Source organism: Phasianus colchicus, chromosome 15 (genome assembly GCF_987193195.1).
Source record: "Phasianus colchicus chromosome 15, bPhaCol1.hap1.1, whole genome shotgun sequence".
In the NCBI taxonomy this organism is placed as follows: domain Eukaryota; kingdom Metazoa; phylum Chordata; class Aves; order Galliformes; family Phasianidae; genus Phasianus; species Phasianus colchicus.
The window spans coordinates 1,478,373-1,493,316 of record NC_143450.1 but is presented as its reverse complement, the minus strand read 5'-3'; the positions used below and the strand labels follow the sequence as shown (position 1 = coordinate 1,493,316).

The 14,944-nt window shown below is 45.0% G+C and overlaps 1 protein-coding gene across 5 annotated transcripts in view; it reads right to left on the bottom strand.

Moving 5' to 3' along the window:
* Positions 1-14,944, bottom strand: part of LOC116237700 (protocadherin alpha-C2) — a 93,695-nt gene that overhangs the window by 35,036 nt on the left and 43,715 nt on the right. The window contains exons 1-2 of one of the 5 annotated variants that reach the window (XM_090151122.1): positions 6,740-10,681; positions 6,538-6,567 (exon numbers count right to left, since the gene is read on the bottom strand). The exons of 3 other annotated variants lie outside the window; for them this stretch is intronic. In XM_090151122.1, the coding sequence (XP_090007248.1) occupies positions 6,538-6,567; positions 6,740-9,259 (2,550 nt within the window). In that variant the 5' untranslated portion in view covers positions 9,260-10,681. Of the gene's footprint in view, positions 1-6,537; positions 6,568-6,739; positions 10,682-14,944 lie in introns of those variants that run through there. One more of the 5 variants, XM_031607040.2, reaches the window with a different exon arrangement.

The following is a 14,944-nucleotide window of genomic DNA, read 5'->3' as shown; positions in this document are numbered from 1 at the left end:
CTCAGTATCCTTTATGGTCTGAATTACACAAAAGGGAGGAGGCTGCTATCTGCAACCACACATTAAACATCTGTACCAGCAATTTCCTTCCCATTTAGACCCCAGTTGTCTGGCATGCTCAGGTTCTGCTGAGTTTAGCAGAAAGTGGCTTGACAAGGAGCCCATTATGCATGTTGCCAGTATTTTCTGATTCATTCCATTTTGGCCCCAATCCCAGGGATGTCAAGGTAACTGTAAAGTCAACCATATAGAAATGCTCAATGAAAGAAAGACAGAAGATACACTAATCAGACCTGTCCCCAAGTTTGTTTTTCTTAATGTATGAAGGGTGCTAACACCAGAAGATCTGGCTTTTTTTCTGCAGGAGATTTTCTTGCAGAATGGGAACTGTTGGACAGGGGTGGGAGAGCAGAGAAGTCCTTGTCCTTCTTTCATACAACAGGAGATGTGAAAGTTACAAATTTGCACAAGCTTGTAGGCAGTGTGAGAAGAAATGCTACCACTGTTCCAAGCAAAATAGATGAAGCAGCATTAAAGAGCTGGAAAAGTCTGTCATGAGTTAGGCAGAAGCAAGAAAAGGGGAAAGCATGATCTGCTCAATGCACACAGATTTTTTTTTCTCACCAAGAGCTGGAGAGCTCTCAGCTGAAAACCAAACAGAACAAAAACCCCACAAAATCTATGGTCTACTGCAGTGCAAACTTTCAGATACAAGGTGGTAAATGGGTAATGGCAGCAGGAGAAACTCATCAGTTAGAAATTCTCATTCCATGGGCTAAGACTCTCAATGTCAGAATAAGAGAAATATCAGCAATTAGGAGATTGTGGTATTTTCAAAGGTTATTATCTAGATGCTGTGACTCTTATAGCCAATTCCTGTCATTCTCTATGTGCTATTACTCTTCAGGCAGGGCTGCAGTGATAGTCAGAGTCAGAAGGAGGAATTATCTCAGGCACATATCTCTGGAGATGGAAAAAGCAATCAGCTCATGCTCTGGTTTAAGTGCACACATAGCCACTTACTAACTCCTCCAGTGGAATGGCAGAAAAGAATTGGAGGGGCAAGTTAGAAAATTCATTGGCTGAGCAAAATATAGATTAATACATTGGGGAAGGAGGAAAAAAAAAAAGCAAGCATAACCAAAGTGACAAAGCCCCACTATTTTCATCACAAGTCCAAAAGATGGCACCATACTAGGAAGGCGCTATTCCAACCAAAAACCAGCATGACTTTCAAACACTTTCCTTGTACACCCACCAGGCATTCCCAGTCTGCACACTTGGGTTGGCCCACGGCTCCAGTTAGGAATAGCCCACTTTCACCAAACCACAAGCTGAAACCTGACTCACTGAAATGTGCTGCTAGCAGTCACTGCATCATGGCACGATATGGCCAATTTCAGAGTAGAGCAGTCCCATGCAACAGGAGACTGTATTGCTACATTGATGAAAGCTGAATGCTGTCTGCAGGCTCCTCTAAAAAGCCCTGTTACAGGCTTTGCTGCATCACAGGTCAGCACCACCAGAACAGGGTTACTGCTGTCCAGAAAGCACGAGCACAGAGAGGAAGCACAAAGAGGAACACAGAATCTAAAGCAGTCCCAATGCTCCCCATCTGTAAATCCCCTGGCAGTCACACAATGCAGATGAAGATTAATACACTTCCTTTCACGTCTCCAACTCCCAACTTGTCACAAGACACTGTTTGTCACATACAAGTTCATTTTTCTAACTATAACATCATCTCAGCCTGCCCTCAGAGGTTTTTGAAAGCAGGTGGTCCTACTTTTACCATACATCAGTTGAGCTGAGGGAAACCACACAACTGAGCACCATTTGCTGCTCCTCCCATCACCTGCTTTTTCTCATTTAGTAAAAACACACAACATCTGTTGTAAGGTGAGCAAAGACCCATCCCACTCTTACAGCAGTGTTTGCCATCACACTGGGTGAGCACCTCATGCCAACAGTTTGTTCCTCCTGCTTCTTCCAAGTGCCAGGATTACATTCTGCGTAACCATGAGCATCAATGTGATCAATCAACCAATCCTATTGGAAAGTTCAATAGGTGAAGTGAATTTATACTATAAATGAAGTCACCCTAACAGCATAAAAGCTCAAGTAAAATTTCACACACTCATTCTTAAGCTGCATAGCATGGGTCAATTAAAACATTTCACTGCTACTTAGAGAAGAAATTTAACTGAGAATACATTGCTACAAAAATATGGCTTGGTCCTTTTTTTTTTTTTAAACCTGATGATTTACCCCAGTAAAGTGATCTCTGAGATAGAAGAAACTGCTGGAAAATGTTGATGTTCTGATCCCATATTCATGAAAATCAAACCTCCCAGTGATTTCAGCGGGTGTTAGAACAGAGGCTGCTTGAGGTAGAGAAGTGTGAATGAAACATTTACAAACAGCTACCAGCTGATGAGACTGCTAAAAGCATCCCACTCCATTCCCATTTCCACACAAACACACAACAGCATAACATAAGCTATATTTATCAAATGTATGTGCTTCAAAGCAATAATAAAAGGCCTTTCACAACCTCTGACCACATGCGGCTTTACTTATTTTCCTGTGAGACGGTGCTGACAGATGTGGAAAAACAGAGACTTCTGTTACTGATTCCCTTCTGTAAATGCTTCAGATTAATTTGACGCACAGAACAGCCTATTTATAGTCTGAACATGCATTCGTCACAGAAAGGAATCAGAATGGAACCTAGAAGAGCCTAAAATTTCCAAAGATTTGCTTTCTGGCAGTGCTCGCATGCATTTCTAACTCTGAGAAAACTAAGGTGAAAGAAACAAGCAAGCGCTTCTGTAAATTGCATTTAATGAGTTCCAAGAGAAGGAAAACTCTTTTGTTTAATATTAGATGCAAATTTCTGCTGGCACAGCAGTACACATCAAACTAAGAGTCCAACTTTCCCTGAAGCACACAGCACTGTCCCTGCTTAGCAGCACAGTCCAGGTATGGACCCTGAACAAGAGAACCAACATTTATAGTTAACCTTTACAATGTCAGTGGGGCTGGAGAATTTCTTAAAGGATTAAGTTCTTGAACTGAGACTGTAAGATATTCCACCATTAATACCTTTAAAGCCTCTGTGAGAAATCTCTTGGTAAGACAGCTCCAGACAATGCTGTGGCTTTATTAGATTTAGACACTTTGAAACATGCTGGCACTTAAAAGCAGTATCAGGATGTGTTCAAGTGTTGCTTGCTTTTTGACCCTGTGCTTGGCAGGCTTTCCTTGAAGTACAAAACACAGAGGGGAAGCCAGAAGTAGAGCAATGTGATCAAACAAATGTAAAAGCCCAATGAACCACTGGGTCTTACCGTCACTTATTTGCAAGCCTTTGTGCTTTCTGAGAAGTGTGCACAGAGCACAACACAAAGTTATCTAAGGACACCATTGTACTTTGTTACCATCACGTGCCACACACACAGACACACCCAAAGGTAAAAGGAAATGTACAATCAGAAGTGCTCCTATCTAGTTTTGTCAAAGATCCAAGCTGCCCACTCATCTTTAAGAATGTGCCTCTGGGAATGAAAACTTCAGCCAAAACATATGTCGGTCCGATTGTTCATCTCTGCATTAAAAAGAGAAAGGTTGTCATGAGACACAAGACAATGGATGAGTTTAACTGCACATAAGATAACAAGAAGACAGAAGAGATGAAAAGAAAAACCAGGACCAGACACTGCTCAGACATCACTCAGCATCTCCACAGGCATTTGAAGAAAGGGACTCCAGACTGAAATGCTGAAACCTTCCCTGAAAATGACAGATCATCACTGCAGCAGTGCACAGCAGCAAAATCTCCCCTTCACGCACTCCTTCCCAAAAGGCAGGAATCCAGGCTGCTCATAACCTCACATACTGCCAGCAGTGAAGCTGCAATACCTTGCCAGCTTAATCTTCGTGCCCACATTGCCATGGCTGTGGTAATGATCTAGCTGATGAGAGAGCAATGCTCATTAACCCTGGACTCTGAATCTTATCACTAGACTCTTCCAGCACTACCTGTTTATAAGGTTTTCAGTGCTGCTATATTAGTATGTTTCTTCTGTTACTAAAGCCACCCAGTCTAAGATATTCTTCTAAAGCTAAAAAGACCACACGGGCAAGCAAGGGGGATGCAGAAGCAGAGGTTGCCTTGCAGAAATGAGCTCCCATTACACTATCATGACATGGGCAATAGAAGTCAGAACAGTCACACAGACACCAGTGCAACAACAGATAGAAAAAGCTCACCACTTCTCCTTAATAAGCTGCGCTTTCCCCTCCACTGCATTCATTGAATGACTCAGTGGATTCAGTCACAACTTAGCAAAGAGCAATTGCTAATATATTTGAACTTACTAGCAAGTACACGAAGGACTGGGATCTTATTGCATCAAGCATTATTGAGGCTAAGTTATTGACGTTAATTCTGAACACATCTGAAATATTTTTCATCTCACTATGAACAACAGTTGTAAAATTCAACACTGTGAAACCCTCTACATGACATGCATGCATACAAAGTCTGTTCAGCTGGTCCCATTCCCATCATTCAACAGTTACCAGATATCCATTTCCAAAAACTATAGGGAGAGAGGAGGGGAAGGAAGAGGAGAAGGAAGGAGAGAAAAAAGACCTGTTATATTTGATATTTTCTAGAAGTGACACACATATCAGAGATTAATTGTGTAAACTGTTACAAGGACAATGACACTCATCGCTGTGCTTCAAAGGTGGAGGCGTGGGCCTTTGCAATTGAATTCTCAGTTAAGCTTAACAGAAGAGCACAGTCCTCCAAAGATCTAATCATACAAATGTCATTGTTCATCAAAAGTAGGATGGAGGCAATCCTTGGTGTACATGCCAAAGTTGAAACAAGGAAAACACTTATCATTTTATAACACGTAACTAGCTAGGAATCAGAATGCCAACACATTCACCCATTTTCTCATTATATGTGGCACTGACACATCTTCATGGTATGCATTACCACAGGGCAGTTTAAGAAGCAAAGACCAAAGAAAGAAACTTATAACAAGTAGCTTTGGTCAAATTTCACCTCCATTTACATCACACAGAACTACTGGACTAATTGACTCCTGGGTCACCCATGCACACCAGCAGCCCTTTGCTCATTTGTTCTATGTATGCCCATACTTCTGTACTCCAAGTCCAGCCCTTGTCTGATCTGCCCTGCTTTTCAGAATTTGCTAATTCACTGCATTCAGTGGAGTGATTCCCTAAAATGGGACAAGAATCTGTCTATTAAACTTATTTCCTGTTGCTCTTGCAACCAAAACAAAATAATTTTCAATTATTACTTTTTTTTTTTTTTCCCAGAAAACCAGACTGAAAGTGTGTATTTCCCTCTGTGTGAAATACTTCACTCCCATGTTCCCTCCAATACCAAACAGATTATAGGATTACATTATGCTCAGAAAGAACTCGAGGTACAAAAATTGCAGAGAAAATGAAGGAAAAAATACATCCCCCACACTACATTACTGTGAATTACAGAAAAATACTGCATACATTATAAACTGATTTGTTTTAAATGGGTGATCGTTGCTCTCTAGAAGCAATTTTATATAAGACTTGCTGGTCCTTAGGATTCGTGCATCTTCATTCTCTTGCAACACCCGTTGCAAAAGATGCTAATATCTTCATATGTGTTTAGGTATAAAGAACTAAATGAGTTACATTTCTCCAGCAAAAGCACACAAGTCAGCTTTCAATCCCTCCACAACTCCCCTCCCAGCTTCCCCATATCCAGACGCATTCCATACATTAATGCACAAACTGATCCTACAACTGACACAACCCTACAGTACAAACACACAGCACTTGCAACTTTTTCTCACTGTGAACCAGGATTTTCTCCAGTGTTTCCAGGTTTAGTTCCTATCTCTGAACAAAATAAAATGCAGAGCATGCAAACTACGTGCTAACTGCGGGCTAGCTGCATGCTAACATGAAGCAGCCATTAATGCTACACTGTGGGACGATATTGAAAAGGTTAATACATTGCTGGCTAAACCACAGGTGTTAAACAATTTTCAATATCAGCCCAGCAGGTCAGAAGTTGTCACAATGCAACACCACAATGGTAATTTGCTGTAGTTCTCTATAAAGATATCACTGGGTTGTCAGTTATGCAGCACTGGGTAGAACAAATGCTACCAAAGGAGGGTTTGCAGCATTCAGACAATTAAAATATGCCCAGATCAGTAAGCAAAGCATATTTTTGTAGCTATCTAAATCCAACAACTTTGCTTAGGTATCAAAACAGTGAAGGAGCAAACATCTATAATTGCCATGAAATAACCTATTGATTTCCAAGCTAATCTATTTTTTTTTCCTGCAGTATTAGTTTTAGCACTGAAGATTCAAGACTGTGTCTATCATTCCTTAGCACTGTATGACAGCAGGCAATTTTAGATGTGTAAGAGAAAAGGGAAGGATGCAAATGCTGCAAAAATGAAGTGAATCTCACACAGACACGGATACTGAACTTACCAAATGGACCCTGAAACTCCCAGTATTTACCTAGAAACAAAATGCATTGCACACATTAGAATACTTTAGAACCACGTTTCTCACTATGTGTCAGTGAGCCCCAAAGGAAATCAGAGTTAATCAGAGTTTTCCAGTTTGAACCTCTTCTTAAGTACAAATTTGCTCAGAGCACTGTGCTGACCATTTATCAATGTAGCCTCACCTCATTAGGAGTAATGGAGTCATTTTTAAGTATGATCAGGTTTTGTGCACTCTGCCCACTCTGTCCTGTCAGATGCCTCTCAGTCACCACTGCAGAGGGAACCGTTCCTGTTGGGCCACAAGTATTGTAAAACATAAAAGTGTCACTTCCCGATCCTGCAGTTAAGCAAGCCTTATAGCAGTAGGTCTTAGTGAGAGACCCATTGCCTCGCACTTCAATGAAATGGGGCTGCACTTTTAAACCATGAGGCAACCTCGCATCGATGTTGTTGTTGGCCTGCTTGTACATTTCAGCAGGGCACCGTTCTCTGACCCCACAGAAACCTGTACAGCAGGAGTCCCCGTACAGACTGTATCTGTAGCACTTGATAACAGTAAGCCCAATGATTGTGAAAAGGAAAACGAAGGAGATGGAGCACAAAGCAATAATGAGATAAAGAGTGATTTCTGAATAATTGCTCGGACTTCTAATGTGCCTTCTTGTATCAGGGATGATTTTGGAAACTCTGTCCACCACAGCAACAGTGATGGCTACTGATGAAGACATCGGTGGCTCTCCATTGTCTCTCACCTCCACCGTCAGGTTGAAAGTAGCTGTGCTCTCCTCCCTCAGTCTCCGAGTAGTCCTAATCTCCCCAGTATGGAGCTCTATCCTGAACAAATCTGGATCTGAGGTTTGCACTATGTAGTAGAACAACCAGGCATTTTGTCCTGAGTCCCCATCAATGGCTATAATTTTGGTTACCAAATATCCAGCGTGAGCTGAGCGTGGGATCATCTCCAGGGCTGCTGAAGCATTGGTTGAGGTAGGATACAGAATCTCTGGAGCATGGTCATTCACATCTACCACATAGATGTAGACAGTGACAGTGCTGCTCAGTGATGGGATCCCAGCATCCTGAGCCTGGACAACCACATGGAATTCCCTTAGTGTCTCATAGTCAAAGGATTTGACAGCATACATGTCACCGCTGTCGGATTTAATGGTGACAAAGGAGGCGGCAGGTAGCCCTTCAATCTCCCCATCCAACAGAGAATAGGATATGTAGGCATTTTCGGCGACATCCGGGTCAGTGGCTTTGATAGTGCAAAGCGAAACTCCAAGGGGGTTGTTCTCAGGGATGTAAACTGAGTACACAGGTTCCTCAAAGAGTGGAGGATTGTCATTGATGTCAGAGATGACCACATGGATCACCTTCTGGGAGGAGAGAGGGGGGCTTCCAGAGTCAGTAGCTGTAACTGTGATGTTGTAGGCTGCTGCTTTCTCACGGTCCAGATTGCCTTGGGTGATCAAGGTGTAGGAATTCTTGAAAGAGTTGAGCATAAAGGGGAGGCCGGGGGGAATACGCAGGCTCACCTGCTTGTTCAGTCCAGAGTCCTGGTCTGTGACACTCATTAAGGCCACCACAGTTCCTGGCTTTGCATCCTCTGGCACTGGGCTGTACAGGGAGGTCAAGACCACCTCAGGAACATTATCATTGGCATCCACAATGTTGACCAGTACTTTGCAGTGCCCAGCCATAGAGACAGGGCCCTGATCAGTGGCTTGCACATAGATCTCATAAGAGGATGCTTCTTCATAATCCAAGGTGCCATTAACCCGTACCTCCCCTGAATGTGGATCCACACGGAAGAGCTGCCTCACCTTCTGCGGGGTATAGCTGCCAAAAGAATAGATCACATCCCCATTGGAGCCCTCATCAGGGTCTGAAGCATTGAGTTTGACAACTAGCGTGCCAGGGGGTGAGTTCTCCAGCAGGTTCACGGTATATGTGGAGCGATCAAAGGCAGGTGGGTTGTCATTGGTATCCACAACTCGCACAGAGATCTGAGCTGTGCCAGACCTGGGGGGATCCCCACCATCCACGGCAGTGAGCACTAGCTGCAGTAGGGCACTCTGCTCCCGGTCCAGCGGCTGCTGCAGCACGAGCTCCAGGAGCTTACTGCCACTCTGGAAGCCTTTAAGGTCCAGGGCAAAGTGGTGGCTGGGGCTCAGCTGGTAGCTCTGCACAGAGTTGGTGCCCACATCAGGGTCCTGAGCACTCTCGATGTGGAAGCGGGCCCCGGGCACGGCAGACTCACTGATCTCCAGCCGGTAATCCTGACGGGGAAAGCGGGGCGCATTGTCATTGATGTCCAGCACCTCCACCTCCACGTTGTGCACCTCGATGGGCTGCTCGATGACCAGCTCCAGGCTGAGGAAGCAGGTGGGGCTCAGCTCACAGAGCACCTCTCGGTCCATACGCTCCCGCACCAGCAGCGCCCCGCGGCCCAGCTCCAGCTCCAGGTACTGCCGGCCGCTGCCCGACGTGAGCCGCGCTCCCCGCTCCGCCAGCCGCCGCGGATCCACGCCCAGGTCGCTCGCCACGTTGCCCACGAAGGCGCCGTGCGGCAGCTCCTCCCGCACCGAGTAGCGGAGCGGCCCGCCCGCCGTCCGCCCGCTGCTCAGCCCCAGCAGCAGCAGCAGCGGCAGGCCCAGCGCCACCGCCCCGCCGCGGCTCCGCCGAGTCGCCGCCGCCATAGCCGGGGGTGGGAAGCCGCCGGAGCCGCCTCGCCCGGCCCTGGCCCGGCCTCACACCCCACCGCCCGGCCGCCTCATGCGAGCGGCGAGCAGCAGCCGCCGGCCGCCGCCGGCTGCCCGGCCCATGTTCGGCGGCTGACCGAGGCGGCGGCTCCGACCTCTCTCCCTCCGGCTGCTCCGGGGAGGAAGAAGAGGAGGAGAAGGCGGAGGAGGAGGAAGGAGGAGGGACCGGGACTCGCCGGATCCGCTTTCTCCTGCTCCAGCTGCCGCGCGGGCGGAGGCGGGGGAGGACGCTAAGCCGCGGCTGGCTTCGGTTCAGCACCGCGGCCGGGAACAGCGGCTCCGCGGCGGGAGGGGCGAGTTCCGCTTCAGCACCGCGGTCGCGGACAGCGGCCCCTCCGCCGCACGCCTATCCCGAGGCCGCGCTCCGCTCCGCTCCGCCGCGCCGGCCCGGGGCCCGTTCCCGCGGGGGAAGGCGTGCGGACGAGCCCCGCTCCCCCCCGCGGCCCCGGCCTCACCCACGTGTTGCCGCCCCTCGGAGCGCCGGGCCCTTCGCTGCCGGTAGCCGCCGCCGAGGAGGGAGGGGAGCGGTCCGGCCGTGCCCAGCCGCGCCTCCCCTCGCCTCCGCCCCGGTTTCGCCGCTGAAGCTTCGGGGACGCGGGGCGGGCCCCGAGCCGCCTGCACTTCTGGACCTGCTGCTGCAGTGCTAAAATGCATCCGCCTGGGAGAGTTAAATCAGCGCAGGGCGCCGAAAAAAACCGGGACTCCAGCCAAGCCTGGTGCCGTCTGTGTGCTGCTGCAGTGGGTTTGACGACCTCTTTCTCAAAGACCTGCCCCTCTGCTCCCTCGGAGATTCATCTTCGCTGCAGAACCGTCCGTCTGCCCAGCCCCTGCGGGGCCTCTCGCCCTCCTTTAGCCCCTGCTGCAAGCCCACCAGCTGTAGGGCTGGAGGAATTCTGCAGGTCACACATCCCCAAGTTCAGAGCATTTAAGGTGGGCTTCAGCTTCCCATTAACGCAAGAGACAGGCTCAAGGTGATCAAGCGTGAGTGGAGAAAAGATGGAGAAGCACAATACGAGCCATTTTCCAGTTACTGTTCTATCTTCTTCTGCCCTCGTGTTAGAGGACTGACAAAAAGCGGAGTGATGAAATTCAACCACCTCAGCAGTGGGGGAAAAAGGTGCTGCAGCTGCAGTAAGTTTTTACCTCAATGCCACAAATCACAATCAAAAGCAATAAATTTAAGTACCCATTCATACAACACATAAGTCACTACACTGATGTATTTATGGAGACAAAGCACTGGGCATAATCCTCCAGGGGTGCATACTGTACCTATTACCCAGTGCAAAATTCCTCGCTTACCCCACCAGGTCTTTCGGAATGACTACTGAATCTTCCGTGGATGGGGCTGGTCTATCAAATGCAACAGTCAACCTCAATTTTCAGCTAAAATCTTTCTCATTGCTCTTTTGTGGGTCTGGGCACCCACCCCAATGCAGAGTGATTTTTGAGAGCACGAGATTACATTGTGAATCCCAAAGGATTTTTCTACAATGTACCTGATGAACAAATCCTGAAGAACAACTGCCCTAACTCCGACTCAGCACTGCTGAGATTACCAGTCTATCAGCTTTTAACTATAGCCACTATTATCAGAGAGGAACATTAGAAGAGACAACGTCAAGAGTAGAATCACCCTATTTATGTTCAATACTCATGTGTTGATTTACTTTTCAAGGCCATTTCTCTTCTCCAAACATTTGTCTTCATATTTATTCTAATATGCCCAGTACTCTGGGGTCTGCAGACATCATGGTGGGAACCTATCTGGGAACCTACCTATCTTTTTAAGCAGGACAAATGTAGGTCTGTGCAGAGCAAGAAGGGCAGATGGAGAAGCCAAGCCCATTTCATCCAGTGGTCAAAACAGGAGCCAAATACTTAAAAGAAAAAAAAAAAGAAAAAAGATTCCAATTTTTTGGCTAGCTATCCACCTTCAAGATCACAAAGTTCAAAGATTGAGAACAAAATGCCCCGACAGAACAAAGTAACTAAATGATTAGAAGCCTAAATTTTCTTTTTTGGTGTTGGGTTTTATTTGTTGCTGCTGTTTTTTGTTTGTTTTTACATTTTGAAATTTCTGAATCTGCAGTATGTGGCTCTGTGTCAAAACAGCTCACTGTCAGCATATGAAACAGAACCAACACACCCTCAGTTTTCCAGGCAATTCAGCATTGGCTCATCCAGTTAGGTTAAGGAGCACCCCTGCCCCACATCTCCCAGACATACAGGTACAAAGTCCTTTAACAAACATGCATCACACCAAAAGACAGGATAAAAGGCAATATCTTATGCCCTGATTTAAGAAATATAATGGTAGGAATTTTCTCAAAAACAATGCCTATGGTAAGTGGCAGTGGGAAGACAAAGCCCACCTCTGTGGGCAAGTTTCCCTTTCTCATTGTTCCTAGGCCACAGTGATTTACTTCTGATACATACTAAGGTTCCCCTCTAGCTGGGTACCTCACCAAGTGACAGCTGGTGAATGCTTAAATACAACTCACCCCTCTTCACATGCTACCTTGGCTCACCTCATAGAACCACAGAATCACAAAGGTTGGAAAAGACCTCTAAGATCATCCAGTCCAACTGTCTGCCAACCACCAATAGTGCCCACTGAACCATGTCCCTCAGTCCTACACCAACCCTTTCCTTAAACACCTCCAGAAATCCTACCCCTCTGTGAACAGTGAACTGTGCACACTTCAAGTTTTGTAAGGTACTGCATAATGTGAAACTGAACAACTCTATACATAACAAAACTATATAAATTCCCTTCAAATGTGTTCTGAAATCTCAACGTCAAGTTCCTACAAGATTCTTTTCCTAATTTCAAAAATTTAATTCCTGTGATTGCCTGGCTTCTGGAATTTTTGTAAGTCTTAAAGAATGAATAAAATCAAAATAGATTAATACTGTAGCTTGGCTGATACACACTAGCATTGTACAAATGTAACAGTCTTTCTGAAAATAGCAGCTTTATATCATTTAGGCTGACCATACAGTTTTTAAATGATACACTGAAACCTCTATTCTGATTCAGCGTCCCCTGAGTTATTTTGAATCTACATAAAATTCATCAATGGCCACAACAACAAGTGTAGGTATTCCCACTAGCTTTGGTGGGAATGCTGAGTCAGTCCTGCAGATGTTGGGTTTTAATTCAGGAAAAAACTCCCATAGAGAAAACACCTCGGGGTTTGGTCTGTAATAATATTGATTTGTATAGCAGAAGACAGTAAAGGAAACACAGAAACAAAATTTCAGTTTCAGCTGTACTTGGACTTCGAAACCTGGAATTTCACTTTCCAGAAACTTCTTGAAATTTCATAAAACTCCAAATTCTGAAATACCTTAAAAATCACTACATAAGAGTGTTTCCAGGACTTCAGAACAGTTCACGGAAGAGAGAGCATCAGAGTCTGTCCCTGCAGCAAAAAACAGCTGATAGAACACTCTAGGCCAAATATCCATTTGCTGACAATCCTGACAACTTCTGAAGTGACTGGATACAACCTGCATGCAGTACCTGCATACTCATGCCTGTTGGGCTTCACTGACACAAAAACTGCACCACTACGTTTTGCTTGGTTAAATTAAATTGTATCAGTCCTCTGATATGAGTACAAACATATGGAAGCAGAGAACACACTGATTTTACCAAGATCTTCAGAAATCAATTAAGTTATATGATAATAGCTATGAGTTATATTGTAAGGCAGTAGTACAGTGATATGTATCTGTAGCAATATAACTATTTCAATGTAGAAAGTCACCATATTCCTATGCAAGTATTTCTTGAAATCTTACTAGATATAGGTATGCCAGAATTAGTAGCAGTGTAACACAGTGCCACAGAAATATTTCTGCACAGATATTTCTCCTGGGAGTGATGCAATTAAAAACGAATACAGTTCTGTACTTATTGAGGGCCTTAAAAGTTCACCTATTTCAAATCACACCTGTACCAGAAACAACTTCATACAGCAACGTAACTAGAATCACCTAAATTTGCTCAAGCTGCAACATATCTGTTCTCTTTAATTCACTGAAGAGTCCTTCCTTCCTCTGGCTATTTCTGAGTCTCTCAAAAAGCAAAAGTAAAGAGATGTCAGAAAATAGGAACATGTGACCATACACCATGTTAACTGAAGAACTGTAAGGAATTTTGACACCTGAAAAGACATTTTGCTTCTTTGCAAATAATTTCACCTTCAGTAAAGCAAATCCCTAAAACATGACATCTAATGACTCAGTGTTGTGACACAGCTCCTTTCTGAACTTGTAGGAAGACGCAGTTCTGAGGACCAGGCTCCACATTTTTGCACACTGTTTTCTCAGCACGTACTGTTTAGCAACAGGAGATTACTTAAGTAGCTACACAATGCACTTGGCATACACAACTCCTGCCTTCAGATAAAGCAGTGTGCAAGAGACAAGTCTAGATAATTCACACAGTTCAGCCATTAACAAAAAGGTAAGCTATGTCATTCTGTAGAAAACCCTAGATTTTCTCTTCATGTGCCCACTTGCACGTGGTGCTTCTTGTTTGTCTTCTTTGCTTAGAATTAAATCAAGTCAAGAGGAAAAGCACAACCATCAGTCACAAGGCCAATTACATCAACCACAGGGGAAAACAATGCTCACAAACAGTAAGGGAATGACTCCTACAGATAGTTTTTACAGAGAGGTGCTTTCTTCTAGCCCATGAGTACTCTAAACACCTATGTGAAGATCTTGTTAATCTGAAGGGATACACAGTAATACTTCAGTTCAACTCCCTGTTTCAATTTTTCCCTTAGGAGTCAGGAACTCTTCTGCATCACACTCACCTCAGTTGTGTCCCCCACCCTCATGCACATCTTCTCTGAAGAAAACAGTGTAGAGGGCCTTACACTGTTTCTGGAGAATCTTTATGTCTCAAGTACTATCTGATCAGGAAAATGGCATGTAGGATGATTAGGCAATGTAAAAGCAGGAGTGAAAAAGGTTTGATGAGCTTCCGTCAGTCCCCATTCAGCTACATGAGCTCAGAGATCACAAAATATGAGCAAGTGGGTTCTGGAATAAGGACAGAGTCACCAATCAACCCTTCAAACAAAGCCCCGCAGTGGAACCACATCCGGTCTTCATTCTCAGTACGAGATTTTCTGAGGACATGGGATTGTCCCTCTTCCTAAACACACTCCAAAATGCCTCCCTGAGGCAATGTAAACTTCTTGTTTCTACATCCAACTTCTTTGCTCCTTCGTTCTAGTCATATTCTGCACTTGAATTCTATGTTGAAAAGTGATTGTTTTACATGCAGCTTGCCTCCCCTTTGTTTGGATTAGGTACTGTGCCAAATTGCTCAGCTGGATTTACTCTGTTCTTTCATATCCTCCCATAAATTCATTTTTCACCATTGGTGAAATGAATAACTGGTGAGATTTTTTTTTTTTGTATCATAGACATCTGAAACCAGCCTTTTTAAAACACTGCTGTTATGGGAACCAAGGCTGCTAAACAGTCAAAAAAAAAAAAAATCCTGCTTGTATTTAGGTCACAATTTCTTGATACTATTTCAGAAAATTGCATGTAAAGAAAAAGTGGTGGTGAGTTGGGGTTAGAAAAGATGGATCT